The 20820-nt window shown below is 36.8% G+C and overlaps 1 protein-coding gene across 1 annotated transcript in view; it reads left to right on the top strand.

Moving 5' to 3' along the window:
• ARHGAP15 (Rho GTPase activating protein 15) overlaps positions 1–20820 on the top strand; it is an 898999-nt gene that overhangs the window by 703701 nt on the left and 174478 nt on the right. The window contains exon 11 of the mRNA XM_007934953.2: positions 4572–4706. Coding sequence (XP_007933144.1) covers positions 4572–4706 — 135 coding nt within the window. The remainder of the gene's footprint in view (positions 1–4571; positions 4707–20820) is intronic.

Here is a 20820-nt window from a genome sequence, read left to right as displayed (position 1 = left end):
TCAATTTGTCATTCCCAACATTTTAGACTGATTGAAAATGGCAATACCAGTCCATTGCAGCTTAGTAATGCCTAGGATATCAATCTTTATGCATTCTATTTTATTTTTGACAACTTCCAATTTTCCTATATTCATACTATGTACATTCCACGTTATGATTATTAATGGATATTTGCAGCTGTTTCATCTCATATTAAATAATGCCACATCAGCAAATGAAGGTCCTGAAAGCTTTACTCCATCCACATCATTAAAGTCAACTCTACTTTGAGGAGGCAACTCTTCCCCAGTCGTATTTTTAATCCCTTCCAACGTGAGGGGCTTTTCTCCTGGTACTATATCAAACAATGTTCCATTGCTGTTCATAAGGTTTCCACTGACCACTATTTTTAGAAATAGATCACCATGTCCTTCTTCCTGGTTTGTCTTGGTCTGGAAGCTCTGCCAAAACCTTCCCGCCATGTATGACCCTGCTAATGTGTGTAAAACTGATGACACAGATTCCAGAAGCAAAGCAAACTACCCTACTACCACCTGCCAATTTACTCCATCTTCTGACCCTTTGCTTATATACTTTCTTTTTATTGCCAATTTCTTTATCTGTTTAAATTAGAATCTCTGCCTGCTATAGATGGATAATTTTGAAAAACCAAAGTTGATTTATAGGTAAAAATGTAGCCTAACATATGACATTTTGGGATAAAATACAAAAATCACTATGTTTGTAGTAATAGTCAATCTAGTACCATTTGAAGTTACTATTTATTTGCCTTTTTCCTTTAAGCTTCTGGCAGCAGAGATGAAGTTTAAATATGGTGGTTTTGAGTGGGGTTTTACTGGGGTTTTATTCTGGTTTCATCACTTGTCAGTTGTGGGAAAGTTACTTAATTTCCTGTGCTTCACTATCCCTGTAGTAAAATGGAGATGATGATAACAATAACATCTACTTCATTGCCTTATGGGGAGGATTAAATGAAACAATGAATGTAAAATGCATAGCATTGTCCTTAACACAGTGTAAGCACTAAATAATTGTCTGTTGTTGTTTTTGTTGCAAAGTGCCCTGCAATGTGGTCATGTGATTTTGTTCTTAAAATGCATTTAATTTGGCAATAATAGTATGACCACCTCTTAAAATCATATTGAGTAAATTTTACTGTGTGAGTATCTAGTTTTCTAATTATCTTCCCTCTTAAGAGCCTTTTCATAAATCAGTATTTATTGAGTAACTTCTATAGAATTGCATAGGCTTCTTTTCAGTGGCCAGGGGTCACTTTGCCTCAAGGATACATTTGACAATATCTGGAGACATTTTTTCATCATCACCACTAAGTAGTGCTACTGGAATCTAGTGGGTTGAGACCAGGATGCTGCTAAACATCCTACAATGTACAGAATAGCCCCCATAGCAAAAAATCATTCAATAATCACTAATACCAAATGTCAGTGGTTCCATTGTTGAGAAACCTGCTCTATAGGAAAAGGGAGAATATAAGACATCATAACTGCTAGCAGTCTAGCTAGAAAGACTTATCAAATAATACAAATGTGTATAATACCTGTTAGTATTAGGATAGACTTATAATCAATTCATCTTGAAAACTGGTTGGATTCATGAGAAGATTTATAAACATGGGCAAAACTGTATGTTTACATGAAACACAGTGTCATTGATATGCTTTGAGGCCCTCTGGTTTACAAAGGCTCTTAATTTTGGCAGATTATGACAAACTTGATATTAAAAAAATATATAGTATATTAAAAAAGACTGTTCCCAACTTCCTGTCATATTTTATAATTAGCTACTTGTTGAAGGGCTACAAATTATTTTATTTTTCTTTAATTGAAGACTACATAAGTATCTACAGTATAAAAGTGGGTTTATGCAAGACAAGTTGATAATAATAATGTCAGATACATCATTATCAACCCATATATATATATGTGTGTGTATATATATATAGGAACTCTGGTAGCAAAGTGCCTAAGGCACTTGACTGCTAACCAAAAGGCTGGCAGTTCAAACCCACCAGCTACTCCCTGGAAGGAAGGTTGGGCGCAATCTACTTCCATAGTGATACTGCCTCGGAAGCTCAAGGAGGGGTCGCTGTGAGTTGGGTCTGACTCAATGGCACATAACAACAACAACAACTATATATATATATATATGTATATATATATTACAACAAATATATATACACACACACACGCACACGTTTCATTTTCAGAGTCACTATAACTTCTTTTATATGACAGTAACTAACATCAATGGCATTTGCCTTTGACTAAAAAGTTACATTTTGCTGTTGTTGCTTTCTTGCCCAAGATAATATCATTCTCTTTTTACCTGCCTGACTCAAACCTATGCACCAAAAAGGGTAGAGAAATCTTATATAAGGCATTTTGCAATGGACTTTTCTGATAATTTTTTGGTAGAGATAGTTGTTTGTGTGAGGGGTGTGTGTGTGTGTGTGTGTGGTTAGGTTTCCACTTAAAGTTCAATGCCAAAGCTTCACTACTTATACATTTTCCAAATGTGTTTTAAGCAATAAGTTGTACAACATTTTTAGAACATGTGTTAAGCTATTTCTCTAAGAATGAAGCTCTTAACAAAACATAAGCACTCTGCATGAGATCTTAGCAGCAAAGTGCTTAAAAGATAAAGTAAGAATTGGTACCATGGGAAGAACACCAGCTGTAGCGCGCACAGGTCCATTATGAGAAGTATGGTAGTGGGTAGGGAGAAAATGATTTAATCAGGAGTAAAACCAATTTTATTATAAGGGCACGCAGGGGGTGTGGCACCATAGTGAGAGGGACATTTCAAAATATCTGACAGATTTCAACAATGTGAAAACCCCGTTCTTTAAAGTGACAGTAAACCCCATCAGGTCTCCCTTTTTGATGCTATTGTTAACAGTTGACTGTTTAAATCTGGCCTGCTAAGATGCTGTCGCTGTATTTCAATACTGTGTAGCAAAATAAAAGACTAATTGTTGAAATACAATCAATCAAAAATGATTGCAGGGCAGAAAGAAGGTCCCCTCTGCTGATTTTGTTGTGGATCATATTATGTGTTATGACTGAGGTAGGAATGAAGACTGAAAAGGGAGAACAAAACGGCCCATCTGAAATAAACAGATCCACCTTCCTTCATTCCCTTGCAAGCATTCTATTGAGCAGGAATGGTCACTTACTAGCCCTGGCATTAATAGTCCATTTAGAAAAAAGGATCTGCTAAAGATTTTTGCTAATATTTTTTAAAGGAAATAAACAGTACTGGTGCAACAGTCCGTGCAGAGAACCCCTACAGTGACAATTTCCAGCTTTTCTGATGTTTTTGGTACAAAATGCTTCTCTGCATTCACACAACTGACACCAAGGGTAAAGGATAAGACAGGAGTAAAGAAACAGAACTCCAGTTTACCAAATACCTGTTAAATTCTTGCCAGGACATTCGGCTTTTTAGTGGACTCCCAGATTGTCTAAAATGATTAGTTTATGTTTTCATTAAGCATGTTTAGAAATAAAAATCCTGTGGATCAACAACAATGCCTTTGTGCCTTGCTTCCTTTTAATTGTATGTGAGGGATGTCATTTTCAGACCCTGAGACATCTACTTCTTGGGTGAGAATTACTCCAGACTTTCATTTTGAGGGTGAAAAGAAGAAAACAAGCACCCAGCATCACTTTTTCCCACTAAAAACTTCATTTTGGCATTGCCTTTCTTTAATATTTAAATGTCTTAACTCACTCAAGCTTCTCAAGCAAACAATTCCTTTCTGTTGTTTCTAAAAGGAGTTAGTAAGCACTTGTGGTTTGTCTTCCGTGTGTTATCATTTTTGACAGCTTTGCATAGCCTACGTAGGCCAACAGGGGTCTGTCTAATATTGTTGCTGGGCAGATTTTTCTCACTGAGATGAAAGCTAAAAAAAAAAATACACAATACTTTTGAAGCAGTGAGAAGGAATTAATATCCTTTCTCACTCAGTATTCTATTCCTTGCTGACTTTATATTCAGGCAAGAAAAAAAAAAAAAAAAGGAAAAAAAAAGTGTTACCCATTATTCCCTTGTACATAGCAAGGCTAACACATGTAAAGCAATAACTCATTTTCTATTGCCATGTTTAGCATATGTCTCCTGTTGGCTCAGCAAGGCCTTTAGGCCGGTCCCTTGAGCCGGCCATCATTGGCAACTCTTAGCCCCTCGGCCTCAAAACCAAATAGCTTTGAATCATGTTGAGCTGTGGTGCTAATTTTCATACTGATGCATTATGGGAATTAATGTATCTGACATACTGTGTCAATGGCACTGTCTCTTTGTGTCTCTTGTTTTTTTGTTAGCTGCATTCCTACAGATGGTATTCCATTGAAAATGCTCCCTTCCTACAGAAAAAGGAGGGGAAAAAAAAACACACACACACAAAAAAAACGCACACAGCACCAAACCTCTAGGTGCAGAAGGCTGTTAACGGTTGCTGATGATAGTAGGCAAACATTAACATAATAATTAGTGTCTTGTAATTGTTTCATTAAAACCAGTTGTTCCATTTCTCCTCGTGTTTTCCCAGAAGAGAAGCTGAATTTGGACGACAGCCAGTGGGAGGACGTCCACGTTGTCACCGGAGCACTGAAGATGTTTTTCCGGGAGCTGCCTGAGCCGCTCTTCCCTTACAGCTTCTTTGAGCAGTTTGTGGAGGCGATCAGTAAGTACCTCACAAACAGGAGCAGTTGGTGGGATAAACTGGCACTGTGGAATTATTAAGTGAATAGTAACAATGATGATAGCAATAATCATAGAAAACAGACAATATCCCCAATGCTCCATATCTTTCGTTTTAGCGTCTGTGTTTTTGATGGGTAATTTTTTTTCTGAACCTGCAACATTATATACTTAAATATATATATATATATATATATATGTGTGTGTGTGTGTGTATGTGTGTGTGTGTGTATAGAAAACAAAGAAGATAGCACCCTATATAGGGTGGCCTATTTTTAAATAAGCCTCGTCCAGTGAAAGCAGATTTCTGTGGAATCTACTGTAAGAGGTCACCTTTTGCACCCCCTAATCACTGCCTTTATACTTTCAGAATGGCAATGAGTTTAACTGAGTACAAGAGGTCTTGAAAAGGAACCTAAGTGAATTAAAGATTACATTTCATTAATGATGTGCTAAATCATCAACTGAGGCATTACATTCTCTAGGCTCACTCACACTTCGTTCACCAACATTAGTAAATACTCAGCTACAATTTGCTTATGAGAAATGTGAATATTAAATTAATTAATTATAAGTTTCTGTTGCCAGACTGGTAACTTTATAGAACATTGGGTTATAGCCATTACTAACCAATGGTCATACTCCATGAAGCTTTATTTCCTATTATTTTCTTATTCAGAAAACACACACACACATTTAAGGGAAAATAGACCCATAAATAAATTCTCAAATCCTTGGAGAAACAACTACTACCACATCTGTGCATGTAATCTCAAGGTACACTTACTAGGATTGTGACACCTTGGAAAAAGTTTCCTGGGAAGCAAGCTGATTTAAGGGAGAGAAAAAAAAGAAAGAAAGAAAGGTAAAAGTTAAATAAATAAATAAGTTTGCAAGCCTGGCAGGAACTTAGTTGAAGTCCAAACGAGAAAAATTTCCAAGAAAAAAATGGTCTACATAGAACTCTGACCTTGGGTGACTATGGGTGCCGTGTTCCCATTAGTGGGACATGAGGAGGCCATACTGCCATGATGGAGAATAGCCCCTCAACGTAAATTCTCATCCTGTTTTTCATTTCACAAAGTCATCATATTGTCTAAAGTAGAGTTCATTCTCCCAGGTAGTTCTCTGGTTGCCTGCTCACGATTTCAGATTTTCTTGGTGTTGTTGAATGTAGTAACAGCACTCGAATGATGGGTTCTGAGGTTCTTTTGTCATGACTTTTCATTTCATGAGCTCTGAGCTTCTCAAGAAAAACAACATTTTATAGTTTCCAGGCTCTCTTAATTTCCTTTAAAAGGAAAAATGAGCAAAAAATAAGCAAGTGTGCATTTCCACAGTTGCTATTCTATATTGTCTTAGAAGATGCAATCATGGAGGGTCACTTCTGCTGCTAAGGAGAGTGTTCTGGAGGAAATTGGTAGGACTTGCATTCAGGTCCCTATCCTGAAGGGATTTTGTAAATTTCAAGAACTCATAAAATTTTCACATCCTAGGCTGCACTCTTTTAAGTGAGGATTAACAATCTCATCTGGGAATGTGCTTGTATCTATGTGCTGCTTTCTGGGCTATAATATGGAGACCACATAATTTAAACTGCCTTTAATTTACTTGGTTTTAAATATATTAGGCAAGCCATACCCTTTGCTTTAAAGATATGGATAGCAAGCCCTCATACCCACTTGAGGGTGTGAATTTTCCTAAAAATTAGGACTATCTTCTAGTATCTTTGTCTCAAGCCCAAACTGGACAGAATTTAAGAAAGCCAGACACAGCCAGTACTAAACAGAGCAAAGTTAAGGCAGGCAATATGCTGTGACTGACTGCTATTATCTAGAGTTATTGCCAACATTGACAAAATGGATTATAGTGAGAAGGAATGTCACAGCGTGTAGGAAAGTCCTTTAAAAATGTAAGATGCTCTACAAATGTTGGAAGTACTTTCTCCAGGTGAGTTTTGTTTGAGAAAGAAAAGATATGGGAGAGTTTTTTTGTCATTGTTCAAGACAAAGAGAATCAAATTCAACAACCTTACCTTACCACTCAGAAGAGGAAACTGTCATTTTTTAAAATAATACACTTTATTTTTTAGAGCAGTTATAGGCATATAGAAAAACTACACAGAAAGTTTCTATCGACCCCCTTCCCCCTGCACACAGTCTCATTATTTTTAATTTGCAAAATGGAAGGATTAACCAATGGGGTAACAGGCTGAGAAATAAATTATGATGATGGAAATAAGTGTTTACTAACCCTTGGCTTTTAGTCATAGTCTTGAAGCTAGTTCTTATGTTCCAAATCAGGGTAAACTCAGTTCCAGGTTGCAGTTCATATTTAAATGTCCTTAAAGGCAGAATGGTCAGCTAGTACCTTGGCAATGGAACAACAACAAAAAAAAAAAGTAGGAATTCTTTTACTCCTTTGTGCAACAGTTGGATGAAAAACTTTTTCAGAATTATAAGAACATTCATATCTAATCCCAAAGGTTTGCTGGGAGGCATCCCAGCTCTCATTCCAGAAGTGCCTCTGAAGAAAGGCCTGGTAATCTACTTTCAAAAGATCATCTATGAAGGACAGTTCTAATCTGACACACATGTGGTAGCCATGAGTCAGAAAGCTCAGTATGCCATTCATGAGTTCTTGGTATGATATGGAAATGTACCAACCAGGTAAATTAAACTCACAGGAGAGATGACCACATATGTTGGACCTAGGCTTCTTGCCCTCAGATACTTGCCCTTCTCTTCTATGGTATAGGGTTGATCCTAGCCAGCTGTGTTCTGCAGCCAGTGGAAGCCATTAGCAGGAGATGGGAGGTAGGGATAGGAGAGGGGAAAGTAAAACCAGACAATTAGTTTATCCCCTGCCCATGCTCACCCATCTGCCTGAAGTAGTCTCTCTGCCTGACTATCAGTTCTTTCCACGGATTTAATCAGCTGGACAGATCTATTGTGGTTCCAGACCCTCCTCCTTTTGCCCCTCCAGCCTTGAGGAGGTAAAGGCTCCCTGCTGTGGCTAATTGCTTGGTTATCTCACTCTTCAGCTTCTTCATCACTTGAGTAACCTGCTTCAAATTAATTCCTACCAAAAAAACCAAACTCACTGCTGTCTATTTGTACCCGACTCATAGTGACCCCCCCCCACTTAGGTTTCCGAGGCAGTATCACTATGGAAGTAGATTGCCCAACCTTCCTACTGTTGGTGTATATACTTGAAGTGGTTTCAGTTTTTTGTTTAGATGCAACCAAAACACCATATAAATCAATATCAAAGTTCATGTGGTGTCAAGGTTATTTCCCTTTTGTCTTTTAGTACCCCCAAGCTCATTTTGTCAATGTTTAACATTTTTATTTTGCTCCAAATTGAGAATTGCCTTTTTATGATAGTTTAGAGGTGAACAGATCAAAAGGAATATTATGCCCAACTAGAACCTCTGCCTCTAAGGAGGAAATGTTATTTCATGTACAAGCAATTAATAACCACTTGTGGTGTTAGAATTACTGTTAATTCTCATTATATGTTTGAAAGTCATCATTAGATATTCCAAGAAGAATGAACTGAAGGCATTTGCTTTTTAAAATAGTTTCTTTTGGGACCAAAAACAAACACTAATATTATAAGAACCTGTCATTGCCATAATGATTCCCTGTTTGGTAACATCCATTGGGGTAACAAAAACACGAGATTGTTTTATATTTCAGAATCCAAGTACTGCAGCTATTGATCTGAAATTCCATACTTGAGGTCAATACAATTGGGTCACCTGCAGGTTATTTCCTGTGGATTTAACCCACTGACAACAGGGACTTAATTCCCTGGAAATGACTTGTGCTAACGCCATTATTAGTACTGTGAATGTGAACTTGGTTGAAAAACAGAGCTATAGAGTTTTATGATAGGTGATGCAATCCTGTGGCTGGAGGCCTGCAGGGGGTCTGGGCATTTCCAGTACATCTAATCCTTGGAAACATTATTACATTCACCTCTGTTTCCATTCTTTTCATTCTGGTAACTCTACAGGTCCAAAGAAAAGAGACAAAAGGAACTGCCTCTTCTGTTTTAATATCTGCATTTTCCCAGAGTCCCTGGGAAAGAGAAAGGGAAGAGAACAATTCACTGGCATCTCTGACAATGACCTCATTTAATTCTCAAAATAACAAAGTAGAAGATATTGGAGAAGGAGAAAGATCATGTAGAAAATAATTTCTAGTTCACATGACTACTATGAAATTAAGTGAGATAATGTATTCCTTACATTATACTAGGTGCTCAATAAATGATTTGAAGACAACAGTGCTTTTAGAGGTGAAAGTAAGATCAGAAATATTTCCCAAGTTTACACAGGTCAGAAGATTAGACTTAGCATTCAATGCCAGACTCTAAAACATAAAACACTTTTCCATTATCATACATGACCTTTTGGGAGCTCTGGTAGCATAGTGCCTAAGGCACTTGACTGCTAACCAGAAGGCTGGCGGTTCAAGCCCACCAGCCACTCCTCGGAAGGAAGATGGGGCAATCTACTTCCGTAGTGATACTGCCTCGGAAACCCAAGGAGGGGTCGCTATGAGTCGGGTCCGACTAGATGGCACATAACAACAACAGCAACATGACATTTCTGGGACTATTTAGCTGAAAGAAATCTTGCTTGAGGAATAACTAACTAAACCAAAACACGTTCTGTTGTCCAGTCAATTCTGACTCATAGCAACCCTATAGAACAGGGTAGAATTGCCACATATGGTTTCCAAGGCTGTAAATCTCAGTCTAGGAGCAGACTACCACATCTTGCTCCAATGGAGCATCTGTGGATTCAAACCAGCGACCTTCTGTTTAGCAGCCTAGTGCTTGACCACTGCACCATCAGGGCTCCTTAATTATTTTACTAGCTATAGTCAAATATATGTCTGTTGTGTTATCTCATATAAGACTATGCTACATAAAACCAGTTTTTTTGTTTTGTTTTTGTTGTTACTGTGGTTTAATCAAGGTTGAAATTATATTAAGTGATCAGAAATTTAGCATTGGAATTTTCATTTAGAAATAAGGTAGAACTTCCCAAGAGTGAGTAGTATTTACTAACTAGTTATTAGAATCATCAATGCATTAAATATTGCCTTCTAGCCCTCCTCCTTTTTACAGTCATCCCTCGGTATCCATGGGGAATTGATTCCAGGACCTCCCACTGATACCAATATCCTCGGATGCTCAAGTCCCTTCAATAAAATGGCATAGTATTTGCATATAAACTATGCTCGTGCTCCTATATACTTTAAATCATCTCTAGATTACTTACAATACCTAATGCAATGTAAATGCTATGTAAATAGCTCTGTATACTCTCTCTTAGGCTTTGAGGGATTGCTTTGACCACTTAATTGCCCTCTGTCCCCCCAATATTTTGAATCCATTGTTGGCTGAATTAATGGATGTGGAACACCCTGATACGGAGGGCCAACTGTGTTTCTACAACTAAATGCTCTTACTCTCTTTCAAAATTCATTCAGACATACAGTGTTATTCACTTATTTCATATGAGTAAATGTTTCAGGATGAAGTTTTGTTAGTATACTTTTTTATAGTTTTGTGCTTATATCAAGGGAGCTTTAGTAGAGTAGTGCCTAAAGCACTTGACTGCTGACCAGAAGGCTGGTGGTTCAAACCTACCAACCACTCCTTGAAAGGAAGATGGGGCAATCTACTTCCGTAGTGATACTGCCTCGGAAACCCAAGGAGGGGTCACTATGACTCGATGGCACATAACAACAACAACAAGCTTATATCAAAGTACAACATGTACAAGGAACAAACCAAATCTTATGAAACAGCATATGATGGAAAGCAATAGATGTGGGCCCTGCCTCCTCACATCACCAGGACTATTCTACAAAGCAAACTTATTTAACTATTTCAATGTATAGCTCCTCTAGTGGTTATTTTCGTAAATCCAGATGCTATCTTTAACTTCTTGATTTACCAACCTTGTAAAATATCCTGATACAGAATTCACACTACTCTACTTCCAGTATTTGGTAGTCATGGTATTATATTTGGGTCTTCTTTTTATTACCTTAGTAATGTCAAAGAATATGCTTATTTAACCTTTGTTTCTTGCTCCACAAACATTCAACAGTATCTCCTACTCTTTCCTTTGTGATGGCGGTGTTGTTAGCTGCAGCCGAGTTGGCTCTGACTCATGACAACCTTATGTATATAACAGCATGAAACGTTCCCTAGTCCTGCACCACCCTCACAGTCACTGACGTATTTGAGTCCATTTTTGTGGCTATGTGTGGTGACTTCTGCCCAGGGAGCTCATCTTTCAGCTCTGTATTGGACAATAGTCTGTTATGAGCCATAAGTATACATTGACTCATTTTCAGAAGTAAATCACCAGGCCTTTCTTCCTAGTCTATCTTATTCTGGAAGCTCTACTGAAAGCAGTGGAACCCTGAGGGACCCTGCTGGTATTTGAAATACCAGTTGCTTGGTTTCTAGCATCATGGCAACACCCAAGATACCCCAGTACTACAAACTGACAGACAGTGGTAACTTCTCTTTGTAAAGAGAATGTAGTCTCCTCTCCATCCTTCCCCTCACTTCTCCACCCTTTTTCCACAGGCAACAATGTTGAATGACCTTTTTATATTTTAATGGTCCTTCAGTAATTTATCCAATTAGAAAATCGATAAACACCATTAACATTTGCATTATTATGACTCTAAATATTGTTCATTGCCTGTGCAAATGGTTTTGCAAAGATTCTTTTTCTTTTTTCTTTTTTAATTAACTTTTTATTGTGACTTGAGTGAAAGTTTACAGAGTAAATTGGCTTCCATTCAACAATTCATATACATTTTGTTTTGTGTGAAGATTCTTTTTCTAAAGTCAGTTGTTATGGTCCTTCTCTTCTCAAAGAATATTCCTCACAAGGCCAAATAGAACCTATTTTGTTACAATCCAAAATTTGCTTCAATGTTTTCCACATTTGATTTGCTTTGTAGTTGGGTCCTGGTTTTCCTGTGCAGGTTTCTTATGTAATTTTCTTGGAGTTTTAATTGGCTTCATTTTTCTTTTATAATATCTTTATTCTTTGCTGACACTATGTTCTATAAACTCAAAACCAAAATCACTACCATTGAGATGATCCTGACTCACAGCGACCCTTGCTTGGGTTTCCAAAGCAGTATCTCTATGGAAGTGGATGCTCAGTCTTCCTTCTGAGGAGTGGCTGGTGGATTTGAACTGCCAGCCTTCTGGTTAGCTGTCAAATGCAGTAGGCACTATGACACCAGAGCTCCCAAACCTACTATATAGCCACAGTTATTATACTTTCAATAGGAAACTGGGGAGAAAAAAATATATTTGCAAATATTTTCTTTATTTTTAACTTTATCTTGCCCTTTGGTCAAACTATTTCTCATGTATCATCAACTCCGCATTACCACTCTTTGGGAGAAAAGAAACAGAGCTTGCAAGTCACTAGACTAAAGAAGGTTGCTAAACATAAAAGCATGATAGTGACAAATTGCTTTAAAACTGGAGAAAGTAAAAAGCAGGGTTTAAAGGGTCACCACAAAGAAACCAGAGATGTAAAATAATGTTGTATAAAAATATCTTCTACTGCACCATTTCAATGAAATTTGAAATTCAAATAAAGGTAGATTTCACAAAGACTCCCCTTCTATCAAAGTTTCCACTGCAGGCTAACATTCTCACAGCATTGGAGGGGTTTTTTGTTCTGATGGTTGTTTTTTTAATCATTGTGCATGTGGGTGCTTTTTTTTTCTTTTGCAAAATAGAAATTTTATGGCTGATGCCTAGCCTGTCTCTTAACTCATTCTAATTATATTCATAATTAAATTGTAAAAAAAAAAAAAAATAGTTGACTAGAGCCAAATGGCTTGCACAGGTGTCTTCTTGTAGAAATGGTTTAGTGCTGGATAATAAACAACTGGACCTCCATCTATCTAATTTGGCATAATGAAGTCCTTTAAAAATAAAACTAGAAGGTGATTCAGATATAAAATTCGGCTTTGACTCAAATGAATTGAGTGGTAAGACATCAGCTCTACCAGAAAATGTAATGGTTGTCTTTTTGCTTTTCCTTAAAACTTTTATTTTCCTTGTACTCCTTTCATTCGAGTCCTTTAAAATGTCACTTTTTCAAAGAAATTAATTGTTCAAGCTGAGCTATCAGGCAGTAAGCCTTCATGAGTCAGCTTCCTGAACATCCCTATTCCATAGAAATGCTTTTAAGTATGTATATATATGTATAACAAGATGTAGAACTTTCCTTCAATACCTCAGTGGAAAACAGTGATCTTAATGCATTCCTCTAGTGATGGATTTCAGTAGCTGATTTTCACAACCTGTTACTAAATTAATTGAATTGCATCAATAGACTCTAATAAAATTTAAAGTTTGCACCCTTAGATTCTACACTGAGGTCTTCTGGCTCATTTCACATTCTTGAGTTTACATCCCATCGAGTGCATCATGATTGAAGTGTCTTCAAAAAATTGTCTATTCTCTCCTCACCCTCAACTCTGACTCTGGTCACATTTCCAAATATTTACCAGTCAGCTATATAGTCAGTTACCTCTTCACCCTGAACTCTTCATCTACCATTCCTTCTGTGACCTTCTCCTAATTCCTCCATAACTTTTTCATTCACAATGTAGTCCAGTTACAAAGATATGCAAATTGATGTAACTAGCTTGCTATTTCATTTGGAGGAAAAATCAAATGCTTTGCAAAAACTTCAAAGCCCTACGTACTTTAGTCACACAAAAGTTGTCAGACTTTATCTTTTATTATTCTTTGCCTTGCCCATCTCATTTTAGCCCATTGGTCTCCAGGCTCTTTGATTACCGTGGGCACACTGAGGGGCTTTGTACTGTCTAATCCCTCTACTAAAACACACTTCCCCAGATAGATACTCACATGTCAACTTCCACTCTCATCACCCAGCCAAAATTTTAATCTGTACCACTACCACCCTCCTACTCAAATCCCGACTAGGCCTTTTCTACCTGTAAGAAAGATCCTGAGCAAATTCTTAACCTCTCCAGGCCTTGGTCACCGTATCTACAAAATGGAGATAAAAATAGTATCTCTCCTATCAAATGAGTGTATGCTTTATTGTATATATTTTCACCAAAAACTAAAAAATATATAATATCCTTACAATGTGGATTTTTCAAAGAATTTAATGTAATGGTACACATATTTAGGATATTTAGTAAATGTTAACTAGTATTAAGCCAAAGTGCCATGAAGACTAGCCTCTAGATCACTTTCTCAGATGACCTTCCTATCTTTTCCCACTGGTATCCCTACTCTTACAATGAAGCTGTCTTAAGTGATACTTATGATCATCTTTATTTGGCTATATTGTTCCCCCCTAGAAATCCAAACAGCACCAGCATGCTTAAGGTACCATTACAGTATATTTTCTTGCTTCATAATCCAAATCCTCCCACCTTTTTTCTTTATCTCATGACATTTCTCCCTGGCTCTTTCATCCAGTTCCTACACCAAATACCACCTGATGGTCCAAGCTTGTCATTTTATTATAGAACATAAATCTTCATTGTAGTCCAGAGTCTAACCATCTTCTCCAACCAGACACCAGCTTTCTGCACAGTAGCACTAGAAAAGAAACAACTACAGAGAAATGCCATCTTCTAGTTGGAAACTGGCTACCTTACTAATAGTGAAACCTGAGTTTCAGCTTGTGAAGGTCATAGAAACATTGGTAGGTGAGGAGTTTGTGATGAGGAGGAGGCTATATAGCAACTTGGGCAAATATTTGTAATATGTTTCTCAAGAAATATATTGTATATCTTTCTCAAAGATAAAAATGTTCAAGAGTTATGAACTAAATCATATTCAGTGAGAAGTCATCCTTCATTATACAAACACACATAGACACAGGAACGCAAACACATACTCATTCTCATACCTGAAATATACTTCCCCTTTTCCATTGTCACAGCTTATGATATTCTGGCTCTAAAAAAGGTAGGCTTTGTTTGTTTGTTTTTACAATTCTTTCAAGAGATCTTTTATATTAACCTTCCTTTTGCTATTTTCAAAACTTGACATGAAACGAGAACTGATCTCTCACCCTGCTCTCTCTTAGTTGCTCACACTCAGCCACATTCTAAAGTGCCTGTCATTATTCTAGCTACCCATCTCTCTGTGGGTAGCATAATTTTCTTCCAGTAGCTTCTAGAACTATCACAGACTCCTTGGAATGTGTTGTTTCTCCATTTGGCTCACTTCTTATTTTTCTGCAGAGTTAAACTTTAGATGTGATGGCTGCTAGAGTACTATAAATTTCCTGGGGGGATTCTGCTTATGTTGGAACAGCAGAATATCTACACTGAGAATTGCCATGTGTTTAGAGAATGGAGTTTTTCCCTAAGGATTTACTCATACATTTTCCTACAATTTGGGGAACAAATAAATGGAAAATGGACACACTACTATAGAAATACATGCAGCAGTGCTGGTTATTCAGAACAGTGTATTATGCTCAAAGGATAAACACAAACATGTATTTTAAGAAATACACGAACTATGAAAAATGTGTGTTGGAATATTAGATAATTGTGAGAATTTCTTCTTTCATCTGGTTTATGCAGTTTTCCATTGAAATGTGCACCCCCCACCTGCATTTCATTTCATAGAACACCTTCATTTTCATGAAATTGGGATTTTAAGAAGTGAAATGGCTAAGGTCCCGAGTCCATGATTACCGTCTCAGCAGACAATCAGCTCTGGGCCCCTTTCTTTTTCCTTCGCACCTTGAGTGTACAGCAGGCAAAAACATGACCCTTTCGGATCCCAAGTCTATTCTTCTGTCAAGTATCGATGAGTAGCTCTAATTAGTACCACCTGTAGTGCTAGTTACAAGTTGATACTCTCTGACCAACAGATGAAATCAATGATCTTGTGGGCTCCTTCTCTAGACCCATAACTCTGTGCACAGTGGAAAATTGTTCTCTAACATCTTTTGTATATTATCCTCTGAATATTTGATACTTAAGAAAGAACCATTTCGTCATTGACATAGTCTGCAAAAATTTCTATTCCTTTGTACTCTGTTTTGAAAAGGCTTTAGGAAAAGTCTGAGCAAATATCAGACCTGGAATTCCTAAGAAGGTCCTGTTTGTGCTGCTCAGATCTGTGATGTCCAGGGCTTCTGAGGGCTGGATTCTTAAATGAATATGAAACAATGTTTGCAGAACAGACAACCTAGAGCCCTCCCAAAGGGAAAGGACTGACCAATTAATATATAACTAGCAAAATCATATTGGTCCAAGTCAGAACTAAAGTATTGTCTTTCTCATAACATCCCTTTAATATTTGAAAATACCTGAAATGTTAGTTCCACCATCTGTTCAGTATTCTCCTTTCTTTCTCTGTTCTTTCAATCATTTCTCATGAATCAGTCTTTCCAGACCCTCCCCACCAAGATAGCAGTCCTCTAACCATGCCCTTCTAGACTTTGGAAATCATGTTTCAATGGAGTGCTGTAGGTTTGCAACTTTATGAGTGAAGGATAATTTCTTCCTTTATTCTGTCAATATTTATTACTGTAATCCAAGACTTAATTAACTCCTTATTAATATTATTTAACTATATTACTAAGGTCTGAAATTGAATTTTACAGTTCTAGATGTCACTTTTAACCATTTCTCCATTATCTTAAATTTCTGCATTTTGAAGTGCACATGCACAAATTTGCAATCAACTCTTTACCTTATTATTCATATTGTTATTTTTTCTCCTCATGATCCAAGTTTGTCAAGGCAATAAGATTAACTAAGAGACAGTTATTTTAAAATTTGCATATTCACAAAAGTTACCTCACCCAAGTCTCATAACAAGCCATGGCACAAACAAATGATTCAATTTCTTATTCTATTTTTACAAGTGAGAAAGTTCTAGCTAATAGATATTCAGTGGCTAACACAAGGTTATGCTGATAGTAATTCTGGTACTGGAACCAAAACCCAAGTTTTTAACTATAAGTCCTTCATTCCCATCATTCAAGTTTTCACCCACATTGTAGCATTTGCAAATCTGAGCCATTTGTCTTCCATGGCCATATCCAGATCTTCAACTACTTTACAAGATGGCATAGCACAGACTTTAAAACTGTTTGGAACAAGGGAATAACAAGATAACAATTCATAACACTTGAGGGAAAACTTTCAACGTTATGCTAATAAAAGAAACGTAGAAAGAGAAATTTCAAGTTTACAAAGTGAAATTCTTCAGATTTTGAGCACTTGTTAGAATTATTTGAATCATAAATCTTGTAAACTAATGTGCTAGAGTTGATATATCAGTAATTGTTATATTTACAGCTCCAGTTTAAGATATAATTGCTGTGCTTGTCACTTGTGTTAGTCATATATACACATTTTGCCATTTAAGCTAATTTTTGTAAAGTTTCTTGCCGTAGCTATTATTACTCCCATTATTTCACCTTAGGAAACTGAGGCTGATAGAAGTCAAACAATATATCTAAGGCCACGAGCTAAGCAGTTGCAGAGCTGCATTTTGGACCCAGAACTTGAAGACTCCCAAGCATTTACTCTTCACCACAAAACTGTAGTTCTTGCTCAATTTAGACAAACTCATAACAAGTGTCTACTTAGAGATGTGATGATTGTGATGTAGTGCAGATAAAAATCCAGTGTTGTTAAGAACTAAAGTAAGAGTAAATTATAGAACATGATTGGATTTATCTACTTATTCATATATTCTCAAAACATATGAAAGGGTTTCTATCTTGAATACTGAATTTAAAGTTAATTCAACAAGTAATTGAATATTTGTTTACTTCCTGTATCCAAGACAATATTACAGGTATCATTCCTTTGCTAGGTCAATGGAAAAACTTTTCAAACAAAAAAGAAAGCACCAATGAAATCATACACCTAGCAAATGGAGAAGATTAGAGGGCATTCAAGTTTATTTGTGAAGAACATTTATCTTTTTAAAATGCTATCCAAGAGGACTTATTTTGTGTGAGGTGCATCATTATAGGAAAATAACAATAACAAAAATAGCAATGAGCTCCTTGTCTTCTAAATATTTAAAGTGTAGGTGGAAACAAGGACTGTATCCTTATTATATTTTCAAACAATTAAAATAAGAAATAACTTTCATCATACATGTTATTTAATTGAAAGGTAGGCTTATCACAGAAGATTTATCCCTCATACTATGGTCTAGAAAAGTTTTTCCATGAAGTCTGTAAAATTAGCTCATTGTTTCAACCATCCATACCCATAATTTTAAAAAGCCGAATTATAGTTAAAATACTGATACTCTGTCCACTCACACCCTATGATATGCCTCTTTTAAAAGAATTTTTAACATTTTTGTTGAAATAGAACAATCATACACAAAAGTGTACAGATAATAAGAACGTTGTTAGCTGAGAAATTTTCTTATAAAATTGGCTTTCTAGACTTGCTTGTTTGTGACTCCTTTTGCTGACAATTAGTTATAAATTATGTCTCTTCAGATTTTAAGTGTTAAACTAACTATAGGTTGTCTTGCATTTAGGTACACAGCAGTACAATATTGCTTTTCCATCTCTTAATCTGATTGAAGCTTCTCTGGGATAGAAGCCATGTCTCACTCATTCTTGTTTCTCAATACTTTGTTGTAGCTACTTGTAAGTGGGCCCCAAATCATGGCAACCTTATGCATAGTAGAACAAAACTTTGATGCATAATAGAATGAAATTTTGCCCAGTCCTGAAGCATTTTTATGATTGTTGTTATATTTGAGCCTATTGTGGGTATTGTATAGTGCACTCTAACCCAGGAGGCTAACCTTCCTGCACTATATTGGACAATATTCTATTGTGATCTATAAGATCTTCAATGTCTAGTTTCTGGAAGTAAATCACTAGGCCCTTCTTCCCAGTCTTTCTTCGCCTGGAAGCTCCACTGAAACCTATCCACCTTGGGTGACGCAGGTGGTACTTGAAATACCAGCAGAATAGCTTCCAGTATCATAGCAATAGATGAGTCATCACAATAGGACAAGCTGACGGACAGATTGTTGAGCTCAAAAACTACCCACCACCATCACTGCCATCGAGTCAACTGACTCATAGCTGCTCCCATTGAGTTACAAGGCAGTAAATCTTTACAGAAGTAAGTTGCCCCATCTTCCTTCTTCAGAGTGGCTGGTAAGTATGAATGATAACTTTCCAGTTGCAGTCAAATGCCTTAGGCACTGTGCCACCAGAGCTCCTTGCTCCAATATTGTTGTTATTGTTATGTGCCGTCATGTCGGACCCAACTCATAGCGACCCCTCCTTGGGTTTCCGAGTTAGTATCACTATGGAAGGAGATTGCCCCATCTTCCTTCCGAGGAGTGGCTGATGGGTTTGAACCACCAGCCTTCTGGTTAGCAGTCAAGTGCCTTAGCCACTATGCTACCAGAGCTCCCATATTAAGGTGCTTTGTGGTGGTTGTTTCACTTTCACAATCCACAGGAATTAGCAGCTATAATCTGGAATGGCTGAAACAGAGGAGTGGAAAGGACTGGTGTTAGTAGGTGAATAGGAAGGGTGGGAATTATACTCCATTTAATCCATTTTGCTAATAATAAGTTTAAAAGTTAACTGCTTATATCTCTCCAAATGTTATCTATCCTATAAGCTCTGTTATACAGTCCCCATCAGAGGAATAGGCAGACTCTAGACTTCATATTTTCTATGTATTAAACTAGTATTATCACATAATTTAGAGTCTTCTACTTGGTGGTTAAAATGTTTGTGGGAGAAGAAAGGGAAAAGTATATGAACAAATAAAAAATAGCCAGGCTAGTGAACATTTACAGTCTTCAAAGGGTTACCTGAACTCCCACTAACACAACTTGTCAGACTTAAATGCAGAGCAACGGTGGAGAGAACAGTGAAACTGTACTATAAAAATAAATTACTGTCATGAATATTAAGCAACAAGAATATAATAAACATGACTGCATGATTCTGATTTATTGGTACTGATATGCTTATAAATTATGACACTAAGTGTTTATTCTACTTGTTTCAGAATATGGGCCAAACAAAGCTGGGTGGACATTTCCTGCAGATCTTACCATCTGCCACCAAACTCCTACTTCAGTACTCCTGTTGCCCTGGTTCTTATGTCAGTGCCTTCAGGACCATGTGTGAGCACCCTGCCCCTTAGGTTACATTGCAGACTGAAGTCAACTGAATTTTCAGGATCTGGTTTTACAACTATCATGAAATTTCCATTTTCTCGCAGTTGGAAATTCCAACTCCAGCTGCAAAGTGTCCTGAAAGCTGTTCCTACTTACTCTGTTAAACAGTGCTCACTTTTGACACCAGAGAGTTCATTACTATATATATTTACAAAGCTCTTGGCACCAGATTTGGGATTTCCCAATGCAAAAAAGCACTGAATTTTTCATGCTCGCTTAGCAGTGGGGGTTCGGGATCACTAGTTCTGAGAGGTTAAAGACCAAAAAGAAAAAAGAACAAATTTTTGTATCCATTTAAAGTCTGGAAGTACCTCAACTGCCATAAGATACTACTCCAGTAGCACAATGGTGGCTATGCTAACAGATAAAAGTTACTAACTTTTACCAGAAGTTTTAATTGACATTATTTGGAACCAAATATTTGTTAAACAGATGGCCAGAACAAGGTATCACACAAGAAAATATCAGTTTCCTGCCTCAGGTTTTAAGCTCTGCATCATACTTGGTAATAAAACTTTTTTTTAGAAGCTTTTATGTTACATCATAGGTTACTTCAGAAAATGAATTATTTGGGGGACTTTTTTTTTGTCCACCATTGATGGCAACCTGTAAGAATGATAGTCACTATTTAAACAATTTTATAACTTTAACAAAAGATGCAATATCCACATAAATGAAGTGTACTATGAGAGTATAAGTTGATGGTACTAATTTTTTAATATGTATATAAATATTTATATGTAGAGAAAATACAAAATATTAACAGGAGTTGCCTCTGAATGATTATGTGGCCCTTTTTTCTCTCTCTTTTGCTTTTCTGTAATCTG

The sequence above is a fragment of the Orycteropus afer genome, unplaced genomic scaffold (genome assembly GCF_000298275.1).
Source record: "Orycteropus afer afer isolate SDZICR_OR568_19922 unplaced genomic scaffold, OryAfe1.0 scaffold00023, whole genome shotgun sequence".
Lineage (NCBI taxonomy): Eukaryota > Metazoa > Chordata > Mammalia > Tubulidentata > Orycteropodidae > Orycteropus > Orycteropus afer.
The sequence above is the reverse complement of the archived record's forward strand: the minus strand, read 5'-3'. Positions and strand labels throughout refer to the sequence as shown.